The following is a 24,204-nucleotide window of genomic DNA, read 5'->3' on the forward strand; positions in this document are numbered from 1 at the left end:
TGGCCCCCTGAGCCCAGCTGCGTTTTCCTTGTACTTCTGTGTCCTGTTTCTTTATCTCTTGGACCCTGCACTTCAGCACAGCATAAGGCACACCCCACGACCCTGTGGCGCCATCAGCTCTACACTGGAATCCTCCAAGATTTAAGTTTAAACCCAAGGAAACATTGTTCGAGTCAGTCTTCGTTCTCACGCTTGATCATCCCTCCATTCTGATTTACACTATTTTCTTGGCACATAGCCAAAGATACTTCCTTTTAATTGATAAGCCACTTAAATCCAACATGTCAGGGTAGGGGAGTTCCAGACTGTAAAGAAAGGATGTCAGGCACCATTCCTCAATGACCAGTGTTGACTGTTTTCACTGGAATTCTCTGGGGAAGAGATCCCCCTTTCACACTTGTCCCCCACTTCTCACCAGCTCGCCCACACTCTTGTTGGCTTCTGAGCCCTTCACGATTGGTGCCCCAAGGTGCTCTCTTTTGCCCCCCATTCTCTGTGGGTAATATTATTGACCTTCTCCAACCATCTCATGTTGGAATAGGGGTTATGCATGTATGCATATGTGATGTGCATATAAGCATGTGTGTTTGTGTGTGTGAGTGTGTTTGTGGAGTGTGTGTGTTTGTCTGTGTATGTGTCTCATGCTGGGTAGAGAAAGGTGGGAAGAGAGTGCAGGGCTTTGGGACATGAAAAGACAAGGAAGGTCGTCTGCTGTAGGACACACCAGGATGAGCTAAGGGGCGCAGAGGTGCTGGCTACCCAGGCCTACACCACTGAGGTCTTTTCAGTGACAAGAAGAGGCAGCTGGGCCATACCCCATTCCAGGCTGAGGAATAGGCAGTGCAGTAGTGCAGACCAGAGTGCTGTCTGCATTCCGGCATCCTCCATCTCTCCAGTGTTTACATTTTCACTGATCACCTCCACAGCATCCTCACAGCCACATGTGATGTCCAAACATTAACTCTGCCTTTTCCTGGTTTCTTTTCTTGGTTTTGGCACCACCAAGACCATCCGTACCAGAAATCATCTGCATCAGACATGTCACCAGTGTTAGAGAAATTTCTGCAACTTTCTTATTGTGATTGTTAATGTCACCCAAAAGTAATCACATCCCCTAAGTGGGAGGCTCCCTTCTTGTTCAGGGACAAACCCAAAGAGCCCAGCATGGCCCTCTAACGCCACCACGTGCTTCTTGGGCTTTCCCACATCCACCAGGGGCGCCTCTCCCCCTTCTCCTGCCTTCCCTCTCTTCCTCCTCCCTCTATGCTTTTCCTTTTCCAACCTCCCTCTCTCCTCCTCCTCAGACTGTGTTCAGGCCTTTACAGTCTGGAGAAACAGGAAATGATGTGCCCATCCAAGAGCTCCCATTGAATGTCACCCATTAAATAGATCCCCTTCAAATCCATAGGTGAGGCTGGGAAAGAGACAGGCCTCTCAGAGGATGCCCCTGCGTTCCAGCCAGCACGTCTGTAGATCAGGAGTGAACATGCTATTTATTTCCTTTTTCTGAGAGAAAAAAAAAAAAAAAAAAACAACTTTATTTGAATAAGCAGAATTCAGAATGATTTATCTTTTACTGTTGTTTTCAGGCTAGACTTCGTATGTCTAAAGAACAACTGGAACTTTTAAAGTGAGTGAAATTTTTTTGCCATGTGCCTCTTTTTGGTGTGGTTTCAAATACTGAAATGTTTTTGTACAGAAAAGTATGGGAAAGAAAAGTTGCTTCCTGAAATAATTCAAAATTTCACTCCCAGAAATACCTATTATTAATCTTTAATGACATTATTCCTAGCATTTCTCTACGTAAATATGCAAATGGAAAGCAAGGAGGAAGAAAAAGAAAAAAAGGGAGATAGAAAAAATTAAAAGGTTAGAGGTGAATTAATCTACACATGCTGCATTTAGTATTAAAAACAGTACATTTATTGTTATTCAAATTTATCAGAAGAAGGAAACAACCCAAGAAAAATGGCCGCCTCTCACTTATGCATATACATGATTTAAAATTTTAAACATCAAACAGTAACATTTTTTGTACTTTAGAAAATTACTTGCCCTTTTATATATTTCCACTTCTATGGAGCATTCCTTAACAAAATACACACTGAGGTGTGCTTTCCCTATTATTTATGATTATTAAAAATGGAAAACAAGCCTATAAGAAAAATAGGCCAATGGTTAAATACATTGGAATATATTCATGAAATGAAGAATTATAAAGCCATTTAAATAGTTTTAAAATAGGTTTAATGATTTGGAAGTGTAGTGGAGACACAAAATTATAAATATGATTTTGTTACTAAATTTTTGCATGAAATAAAAACTGGTAGAAAGTCATTAAAATTTAATGGTGTTTATTTCTCCTAAATGTCTGGGTTTTTTCCCAATTTTAAACATATATTGTTTCACAAATGGGGAAAAATACTAGATAAGTAGTGCTTATACTTTTTCAGCATAAAGAACTACCTTTTCACTTGACATTTTCTTATTCTCTCTACCAGTACTTTTCAAACTGTAAACACAGAAATCCCATGCTTGGGAAGTAAAATCTTGCACGCTCAGGCAGTCAAACTGGTAGCTGGTGGCTGCCCACTGGCTGGATCCCCCAGCCACCCCTTCTCTAAGGCATTTCCACTGAACTCAGGCTACAGGTGGAAAGTCACTGCTCTGTACTACACTGGAAATGCAAGGTGTTCATGATTGGAAGGAGGGTACCAGTGGGATTTAGGATTCACCTGTGTGAAATCACCCAGCTGGGGGACCAGCAACGTTAATTGAGCCTTGCCTTCCCCATGCAGAGCCCGGCCAAGCACTACACTAGGACACCCTCAGCCATGTGACCCCTGGAAGTCGTTGCTTTTTTTGTTCATTTGTTTGTTTGACATAGAGTCTCGCTCTGTCTCCAGGCTGGAGTGCAGCGGCGCGATCTTGTCTCACTGCAACCTCAGCCTCCCGGGTTCAAGTGATTCTCCTGCCTCAGCCTCCTGAGTAGCTGGGACTACAGGTGCCCACCACCACGCCCAGCTAATTTTTATATTTGTAGTAGAGACAGGATTTCACCATGTTGGTCAGGCTGGTCTTGAACTCCTGACCTCAAGATCCACCCACCTTGGCCTCCCAAAGTGCTGGTATTACAGGCGTGAGCCACGGTGCCCTGCTCGTCCTTGTTGTTTTTAGTGAAGTGTGATGCTTTAGACAAATGGGCATACTCCACTCTCCCCTCACTCCAGAGCGTATATCTTCAACAGTATAAAGTACCTCGCCATGTGGCGGGCTCCTAAGCCCAGCAGCAGCTGATAACAGGAGCTTTACACTTTCTTCCTCTCATGCTGAGGTTCTCCCTTTACAGGAAAGAAAGCCAGACTTTGGAAAACAATTTTCGTGAAATTCTATTTTTGATTGAACAAATAGATGTCCTGAAGGCATTGCTTAGAGATATGAAGGATGGTATGGACAATAATCACAGCTGGAGCACCCATGGAGACCCTGCAGAGGACCCGGACCACACGGAGGTCCTGGATGAGGCAAGGCGGATTGGGCGGGGTTGGGGTGGCAGATAGTGAGGGTGTCCAGGGTGATGGGGAGTGAGTGTGTCCTTCCGGTGCCACATCCGCTGCTTCTCTCAGTGGAAAATCCAGCGTCGACTGATATTTGGTTGGTGTACGGAAACCCACTGTTTCATAAATGCTGTGTCACAGAGAAGACATTCTATTGCATTTGACTTACTTCACACCAAAATAAATAACAGTTAAAAAACATAGCAATAACAGTCTCTGAGTTCTATACACAAATACCTTAAATAGCAAAAGATTTGCATTCACCATCTTCATAGCTAGTATAGTTAGCCTAGTCAGCACCAGATTCAGGCAAAATTGTGATGGAAACCATGAACCCTATTTTGCTTCTTTCTCTTTGGCTGTCACAGCTACCTTCTTCTTCCTTAATGTCTACTTTTTGAAATGCACAGCAATCTGACGCAGACCACCTGCCGCCCTCCAGGCCTTGTCACTGTGAAGGTGTTACGTTTAGGCAGCTTGAATGTGGACTGTTGTGTCTGCTCAGGGTGCTTTAACCGAATATTAATTAGAGTTGGTGAAAAATGTCTAATATAAGCAATTGTGTAGTCTGTGTATAACTGCCTTGATCCCCAAATAACTCTAGAATGTTCAAGTCTTTACTGTTAAGCACAGGACACTAATGAGGGAGGGAACACAGCAGGTCACAGCATAAGCTCATCTCAGACCTCACCGGGAAAGCACTGTGGTGCAGTGGTTAGGGCTTCAGAAGGGGCCCTCGGTCCACCATGCTGTGTGACCTTGGGGGGATCCCTGAACACACCTTGGCTTTATTTACATCATATGCCTGAGAAGGACACTCCCAAGAGCCGTGAAGATGTCATTCCAGATCCATGCACAGTGCGAGGCTCAGAGTGCAGCTGATAGGTGCTGACTGCTATTCTAATTTTGCAGATTAGGTCCAAAACTCAAGCAGTTGGCAGAGATTGTTAACAGAAGCCTGTTTCTAAAATTTCTACAGGAAATGTCAAACTTGGTTAATTATGTACTTAAAAAGTTGAGAGAGGACAAAGTCCAGATGGCTGATTATGCCCTGAAGTCGGCTGGTGAGTACGGAAAATGTGAAAAGAGGAGCATTAAAAAAAAGAATGCTCCAAGAGTGTCTCTATTCTCTACATTTCTATATGAGGAAAACATATTTATCTTGTAATTTGCCGGGGGGCAATTAATCAATTTAGATAATTAAAGAAAAGAACAGAAATAGTTGTCATCGAGTGCTTTCTGAGAGCGAATGTTCCAAGGAACAGGGCCTGTGCAACTTCATTAGCATGCATCTGAAAGAACCACCAAGAAAGCCAAGATGTCACAATGAAGTTGTGGAAGGCACAAATATTAGGACATTTTATATTATTACATACTAAAATGACTTATGGTAATCAATCTAAGTGCATTATTAGGGATTAAATGACAATGTTTAAAGGTTATATTTAATGTTTCTAATATCTTCCAATTAAGATTAATTCTTAAGGGCTAAGGCTATGAATCATTAACCTTAATCTTCTCTACCATGCCTATAATAGTCTGTGAACAAGATGTGTTCAGTTAACAATGTGGAAGGAAAGAAGAAAGGGACAGGAGGAAGAAAATATAAAACACACAGTAATGCTAATTTTAATCAATTGATAGTCAAATTTATGCCAGGAAAATACATTTCCAGCTTGCGTGAACTGGAGAGCATTTGGAACAAGATGATTACTCAGTCTTACGAGCGTGTGTTTTTTGAGAGAGTTAGATGGCAGAGCTTTCCTGAGCCCGATTCCCTAAAGCGTGCGTGTTAGGATAAGATGGGAGAGGAACCATAGTTCTTTTTTTTTCATCATGGTCTTCTGATACACTTGCATAATGCTTTCTGCTTTGTATTGATGTATTTACAACTTCCATTTTGAAAAGCCTATGTGGTGAATGTAGGCTCACGAGTGGCTCATGCAGAGTGAGGAAAAGAAGGAAAGGCTCAGGCTCCTCTGCAACCTTAGATGTGAAAACAAACGTCAGCTCTGGTTTGGCCAAGATGGAGAAAGCCTATTAAGTCCCTTCCAACTGATTACGATGAAAAATTATCCAGACAAAATTAAAAACACAATGACCTGAATGGGCTGAAAAGGACACAAAGCAGGCAGTTGGTGGAGGCGAACCAAACACTGCAGGTGTGAGCCCTGTGGGAGTTTTCTTTTCTGTTGCAGCCTCGGCAGAGGCAGGCGGCAACTACAGAGCTGCAAACATGGCAGCAAGTTGGCCAGCTAAAACTTTGAAAAAGTCCGGTTTTTCTAGCCAAAGACGCAGAATAAAGTGGTCCTGTGGACCAGAGTGTGGGGAGAAAGCCTGGGAAGGCAAACCTGCAGAGAAGACGCTTGCTCCCCTATCTGTTTGTGGCCAGCTTCTGGCCTGACATCTCAGCTGCCCATTCATGGGAACAGACCCGAAGCAGCAAAATGGAGGCTTTGAGAATTTGGCAAGGATGTGAACTATGGCTCAAGTCTTAGACTAACCCCTAAGTGGTGCTTGGGCACGACAGGCCTGTAGCAAAGGTTTTAAGGACTGAATTGAGTCCTCCCATAAAAGGAGGGAGGACTGACATTTCTGAACTAATGGATGAAGCAAATGAAAGCATTCCCTAGTGGATTGTTATAGGACTCACAGTCTTACAGTATAATATTCAGCATGTCTAGGGTTCAAATCACAATTACTTGGCATGCAAACTCCTAGGGAAATAAAACCAATTTCCAAGGGAAAAGACAGCAGATGCCAACCCCATCCTGACACAGATGTTGGAATTGTCACACAAAGACTTGAAGCAGCTACCGTAATTATGCTTTGTGAGGCGAAAGTAATTACACTTGAATGAAAAGATACTAGTTCTCAGCCAAGAGAATAAAAAGAAGCAGATGGAATTTTATGACTGAAAAATACAATATCTAAAATAAAAATTGACTACATATGCTTAATAATAGAAAAACAAAAACAGAGAAAAGAAGTAGTGAACTCACTGCTGTTTAACACAGTATTAGAAGTCCTGGCCAGGGCAATCAGGCAAGAGAAGGAAATAAAGGGCATCTAAATAGGAAGAGAGGAATTCAAACTATCCTATTTGCAGACAACATAATCCTATATCTAGAAAACCCCATAGTGTCAGCTTGAAAGCATCTTAAGCTGATAAACAACTTCAGCAAAGTCTCAGGATGCAAAATTAATGTGCAAAAATCACTAGCATTCCTATACACCAACAAAGTCAAGCCAAGAGCCAAATCGGTAACAAACTCCCATTCACAATTGCCACAAAAAGAATAAAATACCTAGGAATACAGCTAACTTGGGAGGTGAAAGATCTCTACAAAGAGAACTACAAACCATTGCTTAAAGGAATCAGAGATGACACAAACAAATGGAAAAACATCTCATGCTCATGGATAGGAAGAATCAATATCATTAAAATGACCATACTGCCTAAAGCAATTTGTAGATTCAATGCTATTCTTATTAAACTACCATTGACATTCTTCATAAAACTAGATAAAACTATTTAAAAATTCATATGAAATCAATCAAAAAAGAGCCCAAATAGCAAAGGCAGTCCGAAGTGAAAAGAACAAAGCTGGAGGTGTCATGTTACCCAACTTCAAACTATACTGCAGGGCTACAGTAACTAAAACAGCATGGTAGTGGTACAAAAACAGACACATAGACCAATGGAACAGAATACAGAACCCAGAAATAAGACCACACTCTTACAACTATCTAATCTTCTACAAACCTGACAAAAACAAACATTGCAGAAAGGATTCCTATTCAATAAATAGTGCTGGAATAACTGGCTAGCCATATGCAGAAGACAGACACTGGACTCCTTCCTTACACCATATACAAAAATTAACTCAAAATGGAATATAGACTTAAATGTAAAAGCCAAAACTACAAAAACCCTGGAAGACAACCTAGGCAATACCATTTAGGACATACCCATGGGCAAAGATATCATGGCAAAGACATCAAAAACAATTGCAACAAAAGTAAGAATTGGCAAACAGGATCTAATTAAACTAAAGAGCTTCTGCACAGCAAAAGAAACTATCAACAGAGTAAACAGACAACCTACAGAATGGAAGGAAATTTTTGCAAACTCTGTATCCAACGAAGGTCTAATATCCAGCATCTATAAGGAACTTACACAAATTTACAAGAAAACAAAACAACCCCATTAAAAAGTGGGCAAAGGACCTGAACAGCCACTTTTCAAAAGAAGACACACATGTGGCCAACAATCATTTGAAAAAAATCTCAACATCACAGATAATTAGAGAAATGAAAATCAAAACCACAATGAGATACCATCTCACACCAGTCAGAATGACTGTTATCAAAAAGTCAAAAACTAACAGATGCTGGCAAAGTTGTGTAGAAAAAGAAATGCTTATACACTATTGGTGGGAGTGTAAATTGTTTCAACCACTGTGAAAGACAGTATGGTGATTTCTTAAAGACCTAATATGGAAATACCATTTAAACCAGCAATCTTATTACTGGGATATCCAAAGAAATGTAAATTGTTCTAATATAAAGACATATGCATATGTGTGTTCACTGCAGCACTATTCACAACAGCAAAGATAGGGAATCAGTCTAAATGCCCATCAGTGATAGACTGGATAAAGAAAATGTTGTACATATACACTTTGGAATACTATGCAGCTATAAAAAAAGAACCAGATCATGTCTTTGCAGGGACATGGATGGAGCTGGAGTCCATTATCCTTAGCAAACTAACACAGAAATAGAAAACCAAGAGCACATGTTATCTCATAAGTGGGAGCTAAATGATGAGGATACATAAACACATAGAGGGGAGCAACACATTCTGGGGCCTCTTGGAGGATGGAGGGTGAGAGAAGGGAGAGGATCAGGAAAAATAACTAATGGGAGCTAACACCTGGGTGACAAAATAATCTGTACAACAAATCCCCATGACCTAAGTTTTTCTATGGAACAAACCTGCACATGTACCCCAAACTTAAAATAAAAATTAAAAAAAGTAGTGAAGTTGAAGACAGCTTTTAAAAAATTATGCAATTCAAAGAATGAAAAATGTTTGAAAAAAATGCAAACAGACCTTCAGAAGCCTATAGGACACTATAAAAAAGTATAATATTCTTATCCTTTCAGCCTCAGAGGGAGATGAGGAAGAGATCAATGTAGGACAGTAATCTAAAGAAATAATAGCTAAAAGCATCTCAAACTCGATATAAAAAAACATAAATTTACAGATTCAAAAAGCACAGCAATTCAGAAACAAGATAAATTCAAGGAAAATGACATGCAGACACATCGTAATTAAATTGCTCAAAATCAAAGATGAAGAAAAATATTTGAAAGAAGCTAAAAAATGATCTATGATTACTACAGATTTCTTATCAGAAATAAAAGAGACCAGAAGAGAAGGAAACTACATGTTTGACTTGCTGAAGGAAAGGCTCTAGCAATACAGAATTGTGGATCCAGTAAAAATACCTTTCAGGAATGAAGACAAAGTTAAGACATTCTTAGATGTAAAAAAATAAGAAAAATCTCTGCCAATGGATCTGCTAAAGGAAGTTCTTCAGCTTACTAGAAATGGCACCTACAAGAAACGTTGGACTTAAAGAATGAAGAAAGAGCAATAGCCAAGATAAATGTGTGAGTAAAGATGAGGTGGCCGGGCAAGGTGACTCATGCCTGTAATCCCAGAACTTTGGGAAGCCTAGGCAGGTGGATCACCTGAGGTCAGGAGTTCTAGACTAGCCTGGCCAACATGGAGAAATCCTGTCTCTACTAAAAATACAAAAATTAGCTGGGCTTGGTGGCACATGCCTATAATCCTAGCTGCTCAGGTGGCTGAGGCAGGAGAATCTCTTGAACCCAGAAGGCGGAGGTTGCAGTAAGTCGAGATCACACCACTGCACTCCAGCCTGGGCGACAAGAGTGAAATTCCATCTCAAAACAACAACAACAAAATATGAGGTAATTTTCTTTCCTTAAGTACTTTAAAATATGTGTGGCTGTTGAAAGGAAAAAATAGATGACATTATCTGGCAGTGGAGGACTAATATATGTAGATTTAATACTATGATAATCATAAAAGTCAGTAGGTGAGATTTAAGGAGCATCTATAAATGTAAAGATTTTATATAAATGATCAAATGTTAACTCTATATAAACCATGAGCTGTTCAGTATGTGCATTGTAATCACGAGAATAATTACTTAAAATTACAGAGATATCCAAAAACCAATAGATAAACAAAATGGAGGCTAGGCACAGTGGGTCACACCTGTAATCCCAGCACTTTGGGAGGCCAAGGTGGGCAGATCACTTGAGGTCAGGAGTTCGAGACCATCTTGGCCAATATAGTGAAACCCGGTTTCTACTAAAAATACAGAACAGTCGATCATCCTGGTGTGCACCTGTAACATCAGCTACTCAGGAGGCTGAGGCAGGAGAATCGTTTGAACCCAAGAGGAGGAGGTTGCAGTGAGCCAAGATCACACCATTGCACTTCAGCCTGGGCCACAGAGCAAGACTCTTGTCTCAAAAAAAAAAAATAAATAAAAAAAATAAAAAAATTTAACTAATATAAAAAAAGGCAGGAAAGGGAAATGAAGAAAAATAGAGAAGTAAGAAAGGCAGAGGGTGGTGGGGGGGAAGCCATGTAAATTAGAAGGGAAGAAATTAAGAATGGCTCTAGTCAGACAACGTGAATGCTTATGTAGAAAAACCACTAAAAAAATCTACTAAAATAAATGAGGTTTACACGTTCAAGGGTATATATACGATTTCTATATACTAATAATAGAAAATTAGAGAAAATTTAAAAGCAACACTATTCATAAAGTAAAAAACATAAAATAAATAGGTATAAGACTAACAAAATGTGGAAACTGAGATCTAAAAACTAAAAAAAAAATGAGATAAATAAAGAAGATATAAATAAATGGGCAAGCATACCACGTTTATGGATTAGGAGACTCCATACCATTAAGATGACAATACTGCCCAGCTTTTCTATGGATTCAATAGAATCCCAATCAAAATTCCACCAGGATTATTTGTAGAAATTGACAAACCATTTTTAAAATGTATGTAGAATGGCAAAGGAACTAGAATAGCCAAATTTGTTTTGGGAAAAAGAAAGAACAAAGTTGGAGAATTCATACTATCTGATTTTAAGGCTTGCTACAAGTTTACGGTAATCAAGAGAGTGTGGTATTTGTGAAATCAATGAAACAATACAGAAAGTCTAGGAATAGTCCACACATGTGGTGAATAGATTTTTGAAAAAAGACAAAAGGTAAGTCAATGGTGCTAGAACAGATGGATATTCATATGCAAAAATTAAAAAAAAAACCTTGTCCCAAAACCCACAATTTAAAAAAATTAATCCAAAATGGGTCACATTCTTAAATATAAAGCTTAAATCTATAAAATTCTAGAAAAAGCAACTTTTTGAGTTAGAAAAAGGTTTATCTACAAAAAACCTTGTCTTTAAAGGTTCTTTAAACACAACATCAAAAACTACAATTGTAAAAGGAACATAACGGATAATATGGGCTTCATCAAAATTAACTTCTGTTCTGCAAAAAAAGACCAGTTACGAGAATGAAAAGAAAAGTTACAGGCTGGGGGAGAATATTTGGAAACCACACACGTTCCTGAATCCAGAATTTATTAAAAACTCTCAAGGCTCAATTAAGCAAACAGATAACCTGAAAAAAAAATAGGCAAAAAATTTGGAATACACTTCATTAAAAAGACATATGCATGTCAAAAAAGTACATGAAAAAGTGCTTCACATTATTATTCACTAGTGAAACATCAATTAAAAGCTCAATGTTAAATCACTACACACCTGTTAGAATGCCAAACAAAACAAAACTGACCATAGCAAGGGCTGGCAACAGCATGAAACAACGGGACCTCTCCTATGCTGTGGGTGAGAGTGTAACATGGCACAGCCGCTCTGGAAAGGTTTGACAATTTCTCACGAAGTTAAATATACCACCTTATTGACCCAGCAATCCCAAGTCTATATATTTGTCTAAGATAAATTGAAATATGGTCACATCAAAACTTGCCAAGAATGTCTATAGCAATGACATTCATAGTCACCAAAACTGAGAACAACTCCATGTCCATCAACAAAGACTAACAGATGCATTCATACAATGGAATAATAACCTGCAGTCAATAAAAGGAATGAATTTCTGATACTCATTACAACGTTCATAAATCTCAAATACATTGGGCTAAATGAAAGTAGCCTTAGTGAAAAGGCTAATACTGTGATTGACTACAAGGGCGCAGTGAAAGAAATGACCAGAATAGGTAAATCCACAGGGACAGAAAATTGATTAGTAATTGCCGAGGCTTGAGGAGGGAGGTGGGGGAACGACTGCTAACCGCTATGGGTTTTTTTGGGGGCTTGCTAAATGTTCTAAAATTGATTGTGGTGGTTGTGCAACTCTAAGAATGTAATATAAAACCTTGAATCATACACTGTAAATGAGTGAATTGTATAGGATGTGAATTATATCTTAATAAAGCTGATTTAAAATGTTTTAAATGAATCAGAAAATGAATAAAGAGGAATTATTTTCAAAATTCCAAAACACTACAATTTTAATTTTTTTTCAAAGTATTATGGGGGGTGGGACATTCATTCCTCACATTAGCAGGTGAAAGTGTAGATTCTGTCCAGCCAGTTGGTCAAGTAGAATAGTGACTGGGAAGTCAGTATCAGCCTTCACAAACGAGGTACACATAGGGTTTCCAGATAAAATGAAGGGAGCCCAGTTAAATTTAAATTTCAGACAAATAGCAAATAATCTTTTAGTAAAAATATATCCCAAATATTGTATGGCACATGATCACTACTAAAAAAATGATTCTTTGTTTACCTGAAATTCAAATTTAAACGGCAGTCTTGTATTTTTATTTGCCAAATCTGACAACTCTAGGCACTCATTTACTATTTCAAAAATTGCATCATCTTAGAAAAAGCATGAATAATCAGATATTTGATGAGGCACATGTATTTTTAGTGTTGTGGTGTGTTATGCAAATACAATTTGAAAAGCAATTTACGTTTTTTTAATTCCTTATGCATAAAATACACTTTGCTTCTAAAATGAAGTAACTTGCAGGGATAATGTTTGGTGGGTATATTTCGTATCTCTTTGATTGAAATTGAGTTCAGTGAATCTGCATAATTGCTGCTACAAATGTAACTTGAAGGACATTGGCAGCATTGTTGGTTTTCTGCTTTTTTTTTTAGAGATGGAGTCTTGCTCTGTCACCCAGGCTGGAGTGCTCATCTCGGCTCACTGCAACCTCTGCCTCCCTGGTTCTAGCAAGTCTCCTGCATCAGCCTCCTGAGTAGCTAGGACTACTGATGCATGCCACCACACCTGGCTAATTTTTTGTATTTTTTTTAGTAGAGACAGGGTTTCACTGTGTTGCCCAGGCTGGTCTCGAACTCCTGAGCTCAGGCAATCTGCCCTCCTCGGCCTCCCAAAGTACTAGGATTACAGGCTTGAGCCACAGCACCCAGCCGGTTTTATGCTTTTTTTGTTATTGAGTGAATGGAGACTATAGGAAGTCTCACTTATCACATCAGCTGTTAAAATATGGAGATCTATATACCTTTTTAGGTTATACAGAATCCATATAATATTCTCATGTCTAATTTAATTGCCTCAAATTTCAATTTTGTGACACTAAACAGAACAAATTTTTTTTTCAACATGGCAAAATTTCAGTGGTAGTGAAAACTGTCATACTCTTCCTATCAATTCCTGAGTATGAATTTTACCCCACTTATAATTTGCCCAGTAATAATTTTCAAGAGACATTGTTAGAATTCAAATGATGTGTTTTGAATTGTGTATGTTGTTTCTTTATTTTAAATATCACTTTATATTAATTTCAGGAGCCTCCATCATTGAAGCTGGGACCTCAGAAAGTTATAAAAATAATAAAGCAAAATTGTATTGGCATGGGATAGGTTTCCTAAATCATGAAATGCCTCCAGACACTATTCTTCAGGTAAAGCCAAATTAAGAATCATTTATTTCTGTTTTAGGATTTTGTTATTATTATTTATCATGAAAATGTTAATTTAAAAAATGGAGGTCTGGGGCTTGGTGGCTCATGCCTGTAATCCCAGCACTTTGGGAGGCCAAGGCAAGTGGATCACCTAAGGTCAGGGGTTCCAGACCATCCTGGCCAACATGGTGAAACTCAGTCTCTACCAAAAATACAGAAATTAGCTGGGCATGGTGGCAGGCACCTATAATCCCAGCTACTCAGGAGGCTGACACGGGAGAATTGCTTGAACCCGGGAGGCAGAGGTTGCAATGAGCCAAGGTTGTGTCATTGCACTTCAGCTTGGGCGAAAGGGCGAAACTCGGTCCCTAAATATATAAATAATAAAATGGAGGCAATATAAGAATGTCTGAACTTGTTATAAGACCTGAATTCATCTCATTACATTTTTATAGTCAATACTCTGCATGAATTGTGTCTTATTTTAAAATCAGTAAACTATGATTAATTGATTACATTTTATCATTTTAAGATTAGTAAACTAGATTATTTTATTCTCAAATAGAACATATACATTCCATGTCTTTTCTGTAAGTTCATTGTGTGACCACCCTTTTTCATTGAAAACGTCATTCATTCAACAAACATTTGTTGAAAGTTCTTGTCTCCTAAGTGCCAGTACTGTACTGTGCTAAGTAGTATTCAGACCACAGGTTCTTAAGTCCAAAATAGGAGAAATCTCCAGGTAAGATCCCCACCAAACCTTTCAGTTACATTCTAAAGGCAGTAGGCGTCAACAGACAGCAGATCACCTCTCAGGCTTCATCCATACACCTGAAGTTAGTTGCAAATTTAGAACTTTCAGGGGTAAAATCTATTGATCTTATTTCAGGCTGTAGTTTATATCTACAAAGTAGTGGACCTCACTTTTCTTCTCTACCACCATAACAACCACCTCCACCCCCATCTCCATCAACACCCTCACCTTCACCACCACCACCACCCCCATCTCCATCAACACCCTCACCTTCACCACCACCACCACCCCCATCTCCATCAACACCCTCACCTTCACCACCACCACCCCCATCTCCATCAACACCCTCACCTTCACCACCACCACCACCCCCATCTCCATCAACACCCTCACCTTCACCGCCACCACCACCACCACCACCACCACCACCATCTTTCTTCATCACAATTCCCATGTCCATCGCCATCACCACCACCGCTGTCACGGCCACCACCATCACTACCTCCATCACCACTACCATTTCAATGATCACTATCACTATCAGCACCACCACCATTACTACCCTCACCATTACCTTCACCATTGCCATCACCACCATCATCATCACCATTACCATCACCACCACTGCTACAACCCATCACCATCACCTCCACTGCCCACATTATTACCACCATCATCACCACAATGGTCACCACCATCATCCTCACTACCACCATCACTAGCCTCACCAGCACCACCACTCATGCCCTCTAGCTGCCTTATGAGAGTATATAGTCTAGTTAGAGCAATGAAAGAAAACATGCTCATATAATAAAGGGCTCTGATTGTTATAAGCATACAGTGCACTCGAAGAGCAACCACACTAGAGGTGTCTTGGGAGTTTTCCTATTTGACAGGCATAAGAGAGATCAGCAGTCAATAGTGATTAGCTGGTCAGTATTGTGGGAATGGATTTATATAACTTGTTAAGAGATTAATTCAGTGTTTTCTTTCCAGCCAGATGTCTACCCTGGAAAGTGCTGGGCTTTTCCAGGTTCCCAGGGTCATACTCTAATCAAGCTTGCTAGGAAGATCATACCAACTGCTGTTACCATGGAGCACATCTCAGAGAAGGTGTCTCCCTCTGGAAACATCTCCAGTGCACCCAAGGAATTTTCAGTCTATGTAAGACGCTATCTAAATTTGTCATTCAGATTGGCCTGTGATAGAAGGTGGTTGGCTAGGAATTAGAGGCTATCCTCTGAACTAGGACAGATAACCAGTCGTGTTGCTTATTTCCTGGACTTCTGCTTTCTCATCTACAAAGAGAGAGAGTTGGACCAAATGATTTATATTTTTCAATTCTACTTTTTGCTTTTATCAAAGTTATTCATGTATAAGTAAACATCAAATATTTCCATAAAGTTTATAAAGAAACAGTAATTCCTTGTCCCACTTCTTTATGTCTCCAATTCTCATTATCCCAGAGTTTCTACTTGCAACAATAGATGTTTATGTGGGTACTTGCCTCCGTGTTTGCTTTTACCATTATTTCTTGATTTTTCAGTTTGGGTGATGACATCCTCTCATGGAAAATGAAGATTAGCTCTTTTCCATGGCACTTCCATCCTCCCACCATGTTTATGTCTTAATTTAAAAACAAAGCAGGTTTCTGGAGTTATAATTCCCATGACAATTAATTCACCCATTTAAAGTACACCTTTCAGTGGCTTTTAGTGTATTCACAGACTTGTGTATAACATAATCAATTTTAGAACATTTTTCTTACCTTAAGAAGAAACTGATACCCCTTAGCCATCATCTCCTATTCCCCTGTTGTATTCCTCCAGCCCCTGGCAATTATTAATCTATTTTGTCTCAATGAATTAATCTATTCTGTACATTTCATATACATTGAACCATGATTGTGATCTTTTGTGAATGGCTTCTTTAACTTAGCATATTGTTTTCAGGATTCATTCATGATGTAGTATGTCTCAATATTTCATTTATTTTTTATTACCGAATAACATTTCATTGTATGGATATATGACATTTTATTTATTCATTGATTGATGGACATTTGAGTTATTTTCAATTTTTTTGGCCATTATGAATAATGTTTCAATAAACATTCATGTACAAGTTTTTGTGTGGACCTGAGTTTTTGTTTCCGTTGGGTTTATACCTAAGATTGGAATTGCTAGATCACATGGCAAATGTAGTTTTATATCATTTGAGGCACTGCTAGAAGACGACATTGTCTTTTGTTCAAGCAATACGGTGACTGTGTGAACAAAACAACTCTCGGTTGGGCTATTTAGTGTATTTAAATACTACTTTCTAGCACAAGTTTTTGATGTTTCTGAGGGTAATAATTGTTTTACATTTATTTATTATTTTATTTTATTTTCTTGAGACAGGGTCTCAGCTGTGCCCAGGTTGGAGTACAGTGGCACAATCACAGCTCACTGCAACTTCAAACCCTTGAGATTGTTTTAATTTTAAGTTTTTTAGTATAGATGGCAGTCTTGCTACGTTGCCCAGGCTGGTCTCAAACTTCAGGGCTCAGGGGATCCTCCTGCCTTGGCCTCCCAAAGTGCTGGGATTACAGACATGAGCCATGGGCGCCAGGCCTATTTGTCTTTAATTTGCTTAGTTTTCTGTATTCTTATTACCAAAAACTTTCCCAAATTCCTCTTCAGAAGTACAAATATTCTCCCATTATGTTAATTCACATCAGATAATTTATACATTTCCTCCTTTCTTCATTCCTTCCTTCATTTTCTTTTTCTCCCCCCAGAGATATCGCTCTGACGCCCTGTGCCTTCTGCTCCAGCCTTGCTAGGTAGGCCTGACACTCAGCTGCTGTCACGGGATTTCATTTCTGCATCCTTGAGGAGTCAACTTATTGTCTAATTTATTATTTTTAAAAGTGTTTCTTATTTCCCTTTTCTGTTTTTTGTTCCACCTTCTGGAAGATCATGTTAATTCATATTTTAACCCCTCTATGGAAATTTTCATTCCTGCTGTCGTGATTATACTTTCTAAGACTTCTTGTTTCTATACATATTCCCTTTTCTAGAGCCTACATTGTTTTCTTTTCCGAAGGCAGTACCTTCTCTTACGCTTCTGAAGATACTAACTGTAGGCTTGTCCAATTTTCTTCTGCTGGCTTCCGGGTCTGGATTTCCTAGCCCCACTTTCCCCCCTTGTTTGTAGAGTCTCTGTTTCCCGCACGAGGCTTTTCTCCCATGCCTGCGATGCTTGTCACATGAATTGGCAGGCGGTGCAAAGCCGGCAGGAAGCTCTGCGTGCACTGCGAGGCTCCTACGTCCTGAGTTCGCAGCCGGCGGGCGGTTCCCCGGCGGCGCTGGCGGTGGTCTTAGAGATGGGAGGAAAAAGACAGCCCTCTGCTGGGCCAGGTGGGGCCGGGGGCCATGGAGGGGTTGTAAGTGGTTTTTAAAATGACTGCCAGCTAAGCCGCAGATCTAGGCTCCTTCCCTGTCCCCTGCCCCACGTGGACTCCCTCCTGCGCCACTGATTCTACCTACAGCCAGAGCAGTTTGTGTTCTTTCTCTCCAGGACCATTTGGCCCTCTTCACTTTCTGACCATCTTCACTTTTGTCTGTTTGTTTTGGTTTGGTTTTACTGTCTACTCCTACTTGTACCTTATAGGTTTATGCCTTACTTCAATTATTTGATCTTCCCATCTGGAGGAGGGCCCAGGGTTGAACAGCCTGCCTTTCACGTCACCCAAATGCCTCTAACGTCACCCAAATGCCTCTAACGTCACCCAAATGCCTCTACATTCCATACCTGGAGTTTCAAAACAGAGGGCTACTGTCCTTTCATAGAAGATGGCAGCAAGTGATGTCTCTGAAAGGCTGAGTTAGGTTGAGTTTGAGCAAATAAGTTCCATCTCAGAAAGGTGAACACATTCATTATTTAGATGAACTATGGGTGAATCCCACAGGCAGGAATCCTTTAGTAATAAAAACTGCTTCTCATCATTTTCTTCTACATTAGAGAATTTATGAACCAAGTAAAATTAAGACAAGGAGATAAAAGAGCTGGGCACAGTAGCTGCTCCTGTGATCCCACCCACTTAGAAGGCTAAAGCAGGAGAATCGCTTGAGCCCAGGAATTCGAGGCCAGCCTGGGCAGCAGCATGGCCAGTCCCCATTTTTTTTCTTTGCTTTTAACTTTTATTTTAGGTTCAAGGGTATATGTGCAGATTTGTTATATAGGTGCTAAGTAGTCATAACCAACAGGTATTTCTCTGATCCTCTCCCTCCTCCCACCCTCCACCCTCAAGTGGACCTCAGTGTCTGTTGTTCCTCTTTATGTTCATGTATTGTCATTATTTAGCTCCCATTTATAAGTGAGAACATGTGGTATTTGTTTTTCTCTTCCTGCATTAGTTTGCTAAGGGTGATGGCCTCCAGCTCCATCCTTGTCCCTGTAAAGGACGTGATCTTGTTTTTTTATGACTGCGTAGTATTCCATGAGATCCTGTTTCTTAAAAAAAAAAAAAACCCAACAAGACGGTAAAGGAGGCAGAAATAAAACTAGCACTCCTCTATTAGGCTAAAGATAACATATGAGGCTTGAGTCCTAAATACATATGTAATTGTCAGTACATTATGTAACCATGATGTATCCAATTCCTTTAATAAAAATATTGTAGTTTGATATTAATATTTTTATTATGCAGTGATTTAATGAATGAACTCTTTATTTTGCTGTGTTACTATAACTTAAGGAACCTTACAAGAAACTTTAGATTCACAAAATAAATTAGTTTGCACCAGTGCATTCTCCTCTCACAGATCTTCAGTTTGAAGGGTAGAGAAGAACAAAAAGCACAAGAGAAATTGCAAAGAAAAAAATTATTGTTTTTGTTAGTCAACAGAAGCTTACTTTTCGTAGGAAATACTTTATGTGATCAAAATCTGGCAATTGGCTTATGTTTATCTCATTTTGGAAGACATCATTTCAACATTCAACCATTTTTATTTTATTCAAAGTATGCTTATTGCAAATATAGTTATCAGGCCAGAGTTAATGCTGGGATTTGCGCCATCTCTATGTATCTATATGTCCTTCAGCTACCATCTGTTTATCTATCGATCATCATTCATCTATCTTCTATCCATCTATCTATCCATCCATCCATCCTCTATCCTTCTAGGCAGTCCCATCATTAGCCTTTGGCCTCACTGGCCCTTTAGTTAAATGCTCTCTGTGTGTATAGGTTAGTACTGGCATGATCACAGCACTGTGCCCCTAGTGGACACACAGAGGTATCTGGTAAATTGTGGGTATTTTTTTTTGAAAACACAACTGCATCCATTCATTACAATCTCTGTATCTCTTGCTTTCTTTATAGGGCATTACAAAAAAATGTGACGGAGAAGAAATTTTCCTAGGTCAGTTTATATATAACAAAACAGGAACCACCATTCAAACATTTGAACTCCAGGTAATGTGTGCCCTGGGAAATGAAATGAGTGGCTCTATCACTGGGAGAGATTTGTTGGGATTGCTTCGTGCAAAGTGATGTATGGGAATTACTACGACAAAAGCATGAGTTACACAAGCATGAGTAACCAAAGCATGAGTTACAACTTCAATTCTTAGCTCCAAGTGCTTGCAAGGATTTTAATGTGTAAGACAGACAAATGCAAAAGCAGTTTCTGAGTCAAATTCTTCCTTATCGGCTATCCTTTTAAAAAATATATGTATTCTATTTCTCGGTTCTTTCTCAACTACTCCATTCCTTGGATACTAGTTACGACCTCATCTTTCTTGAGTAAAGGGGAGCTGGATGATGGTACAATATAAAGTGGACAGAGGCAGAGAGGGGCTTAGAGGAAGGGAGGATAAAGATTTAATATCAGATAATGCAAGTAAAACTTCTCTTCCTAACACAATGGGGAAAATATCAGCTGGTAACTTATAAATCCCCTGAAACTTAAAAAGGCGTATGAAATATATTCTCATTTTTTTCATTAGCCACAGGAAGTAGCTGAAGAGATGTAGAAGACATTTTATATCATGTAAAAACAAGTGTTTTAGGACACTTTTTGGCTAAATAGTGAGAAAATAAAGATAAAACAATACATATATATTAGAAATGAGCATATTTGTAGAGTTTCATATTTGATTGTATGTTCATATGTATTGGGGCTCATATTATCTGTTCTTAGAGTTGGCTTCAAAGACCTGGTTTTCAGACAATACGCCCTCTCTCCCCTGCTCCTTGGCACAGTCAGCTAGGAGCGTGGAGGGGAGAGACAGAGGAACCGTGAGCTCACTTGGCCACCGTGTTACCCTCCTCCCCCCACTCATCTTTTCATAAGTTCTCTATTACAGTAGCTTGTTTTCTCATTCATTAGACTGATATTTGAAAACAGTTATGTTAGAAAAGAAAAAAGTATATGGGCCAGGCACGGCGGCTCACGACTGTCATTCCATCACTTTTGGAGACTTAAGCAGGCAAATTAATTGAGCCCTGGCATTCCAGACCAGCCGGGGTAACATGGCAAAACCTTGTCTCTACAAAAAAATTAATAAATTAGCTAGATGTGGTGGCATGTGCCTATGGTCCAACTACTCGGGAGGCTGAGCTGGGAGGACGGCTCAAGCCCAGGAGGTAGAGGTGGTGGTGAGCTGTGATCACGCCACTACATTCCAGCCTGTGTGACAGAGCCAGATCCTGTCTCAAAAAAAAAAAAAAAAGTGTATATAATTTTAAAATTACGTTAGTATCCATTGGGATTCTTTGAGATTAATTTGTTTATAAGGCATTGATTTTCTTTTCTTTATTTTCAGCATGCAGTTTCTGAATATTTATTATGTGTGAAACTTAATATCTTTAGCAACTGGGGACACCCGAACTATACTTGTTTATATCGATTCAGGGTCCATGGCACACCAGGCACCCACATCTAGAAGAGCTGGTGCAGAAGGCCATGCCACACATCCGGAATGTTCAAGAACGCTTATTCTCTTAGATGATACTGAACCCACAGGAATTGAGAATTGGGAGTGGGAAGAAAACCTCAAAGTGGTTCGTACTTGCCTGTAAAAGTAAATGAATTTTACTAATAAAAAATATGGAAGTAAATTAAATATCCTTGCCATAATAATTTAGTCTTTAAGGATGATTCATGTTGTTAGAGCATTGAAAACTCATTTTGTATTTAGAAGAAGATAGTCTCATCATCAGTCTCCCTCTTAATAGCATCTTTGCCTTCAATGACTCATTTATTTACACCAGGCATGGATGTCCCCATCCCCACTACCATTTAGAGCTGATCTAGTCAGGACAATTAGTTAGGAAGCCAGTAATTTTAAAATTAGAGGTAAAAATTAATGAGGAGTTCTGACCATCACCGTTTGCAGATTTGATGAATTCCTTGAAATGCAATAAAGTCTATTTCAAAAGGATTTCAAACAAGGAAAAACTGTTGTAAGTTAATGGATACAAAATTACCAAATATAAATCAATATCATTCATAAATACAAACAACAATCAGTTACAGGGTATAATTTACAAAATCCACAATAAAGAGAGTAAACATCAAATAAAAGAAGTAAAATAGCTATGTGAAGAAATCCCAAACAGCAGTGAACGACTAAAAGAAGACTTAAGGCCAGGCGCAGAAGTTCACAACTGTAATCTTAGCACTTTGAGAGGCCACGGGAGGATGATCACTTGAGCCCAGGAGTTTGAGACCAGTCTGGGCAACATAGCAAGACCCCATCCCTACAAAAAATTTAAAACTTAACCTGACGTCTTGGCGCATGCCTGTAGTTGCAGCTACTCAGGAGACAGGTGGGAGGTGGGAGGATCACTTGAACCCAGGAGGTTGAAGCTTCAAGTGAACTGTGTTCGAACCACTACACTCCAGCCTGGAAGACCCTTTCTGGAAAAAAAAAAAAAAGAAAAAGAAAAAAAGAAGACCTCAGTAAATGCAAAGATAGACACCATATCCTTGGATGGGAAAACTCAACCATCAAGATGTCAATTCTAAGTTAATTTATAAATGTAACTGGATCTCAAAAACCGGAAAAATATGGCATTTATGGGAGAGTTATGAGATATTAAAGAATTATTGTTTAAAAAAATAATTTGGGCTGGGCATGGGGGCTCACACCTAAAATCTCAGAACTTTGGGAGGCCAAGGTGGAAGGACTGTTTGACTCGAGGAGTTCAAGATGAGCCTGGGCAACATAGTGAGACCCAGTCTCTATTAAAAATAAAAAACTTAGCTGGACATGGCGGTGCACACCTGCAGTCCCAGCTACTTGGGAGGCTGAGGTGGGAGGATCACTTGAGACCAAGAATTTGAGGCTGCTGTGAGTCATGATCACTGCACTCCTGCCTGGAAGGCGGAGCAACACCCTGTCTGAAAAAAAAAAATTATAGGTGTCTGTCTGATAATGGTACTACAATGTTGCTTTAAAAATAAATCTTAACTTTTGATTTACATATTTAAGTATTTAAAGTTGAAATGATATACGTGGAATCTTTTCCAAAATAACATAGAGGAGAACATGTATTTAAAATTTCATGAAAAAGATTGGCCATGAAACGATCATTGAAGTTGGATGCTGTCAGTCCATGGAGCTTCATTACGCTGTTCTGTCTAGATTCATAAATGCTTGATATTTTCAATTAAAAAGTTTTTAAAAATTAAGACACATATATATTTTTAAAAACCCAAAGGGGAGTAGGGAGTATATTTTAAATGGAATTGATTCTAAAGGTCATATCGAAAATAAAAACTTAGCAAAAGGACAGCCAGAAAAATCTCTGAAAAAAAAAAAAAAAAAGAAATAGGTCTATGACATAGGTATAACACAATAGTTAAAACTGTTGATACTGGCAAACTGATAGATGAGTGGAACAGACAAGTCCAAAAATAGATTTACATGTATGTGGAAGCTCGGTGTCTGATAAAGATAGAATCGCAAAAGGACATGGGGGGAAAAAACCAAATGGCTTGAGACAATTGTGTAGGCAATAAGAAAATAAAGTTCCATCCATATTTCTCGCTTACAACACAACAAACTCCCAATGTGGTAAAATCTACACAAGTAGGTAATAAAACCATAAAAACATTAACAAGGAAACTTGGGATAATTCCTGTATGGCATTGAATAGAGGAAGGTCTTTCTAAATATGACTCAACATTTAGAAGCCAAAAAAGAAAAAAAAAATTCTACTATATAAAAATCAAGAACCTCTGCATGGCCAACAAAACTAAAAATGGAAAAAATATTCACAATTGATATTATAAGGACAAATCTTTCTAATATATACACAGTCTCAAGAAAGCAATAAAACATCCATAACCAATAGAAACATGGCCAATGAACAGATAATCTACAGAAGCGTATGAAAGATATTCCAGCTTATTTACTCAAGGAAAATTACAAAAATTATATTGTATGATGTTTCACTGGCAAAATTAGAAAGATCCAAAAGTTTGATAGTGTTTTATTCCAAAGCTTTGGGGAGACAGGATCTTTCACACATTGCTGGAAGAAATGCAAATAGATACTACATTTATGGGGGGATCTTGACCTATCTATAAAAATTAGAGATGAATATACCCTTTGACTAAAAACTTACCGTGTGCAAAATACCACATGTGAAAAGTTATTCATCAGCAATATTTCCCAGGAGGAAATGGAATTGAGAGAGGTAGGAATGGGGTAGGAGGAGGCCCCCACATAGGTAGGAGCAAAGTGTTCTCCTGTATATTTGTACTGTTTTGTTTGTAAACCATGTGAATATTTTGCCAATTTAGA

At 39.0% G+C, this 24,204-nt stretch overlaps 1 protein-coding gene across 1 annotated transcript in view; it reads left to right on the top strand.

The window, feature by feature from the left end:
• SUN3 (Sad1 and UNC84 domain containing 3) overlaps window positions 1–21,516 on the top strand; it is a 41,036-nt gene extending 19,520 nt beyond the window's left edge. Inside the window, exons 4-10 of the mRNA XM_032244254.1 lie at window positions 1,590–1,630; window positions 3,350–3,512; window positions 4,537–4,621; window positions 13,528–13,643; window positions 15,397–15,564; window positions 19,772–19,864; window positions 21,217–21,516. Coding sequence (XP_032100145.1) covers window positions 1,590–1,630; window positions 3,350–3,512; window positions 4,537–4,621; window positions 13,528–13,643; window positions 15,397–15,564; window positions 19,772–19,864; window positions 21,217–21,336 — 786 coding nt within the window. The 3' untranslated portion in view covers window positions 21,337–21,516. The remainder of the gene's footprint in view (window positions 1–1,589; window positions 1,631–3,349; window positions 3,513–4,536; window positions 4,622–13,527; window positions 13,644–15,396; window positions 15,565–19,771; window positions 19,865–21,216) is intronic.
• The last annotated feature ends 2,688 nt before the right edge of the window (window positions 21,517–24,204 follow it).

The sequence above is a fragment of the Sapajus apella genome, unplaced genomic scaffold, assembly GCF_009761245.1.
Source record: "Sapajus apella isolate SASKATOON/1434 unplaced genomic scaffold, GSC_monkey_1.0 scaffold54, whole genome shotgun sequence".
Taxonomy (NCBI): Eukaryota; Metazoa; Chordata; class Mammalia; order Primates; family Cebidae; genus Sapajus; species Sapajus apella.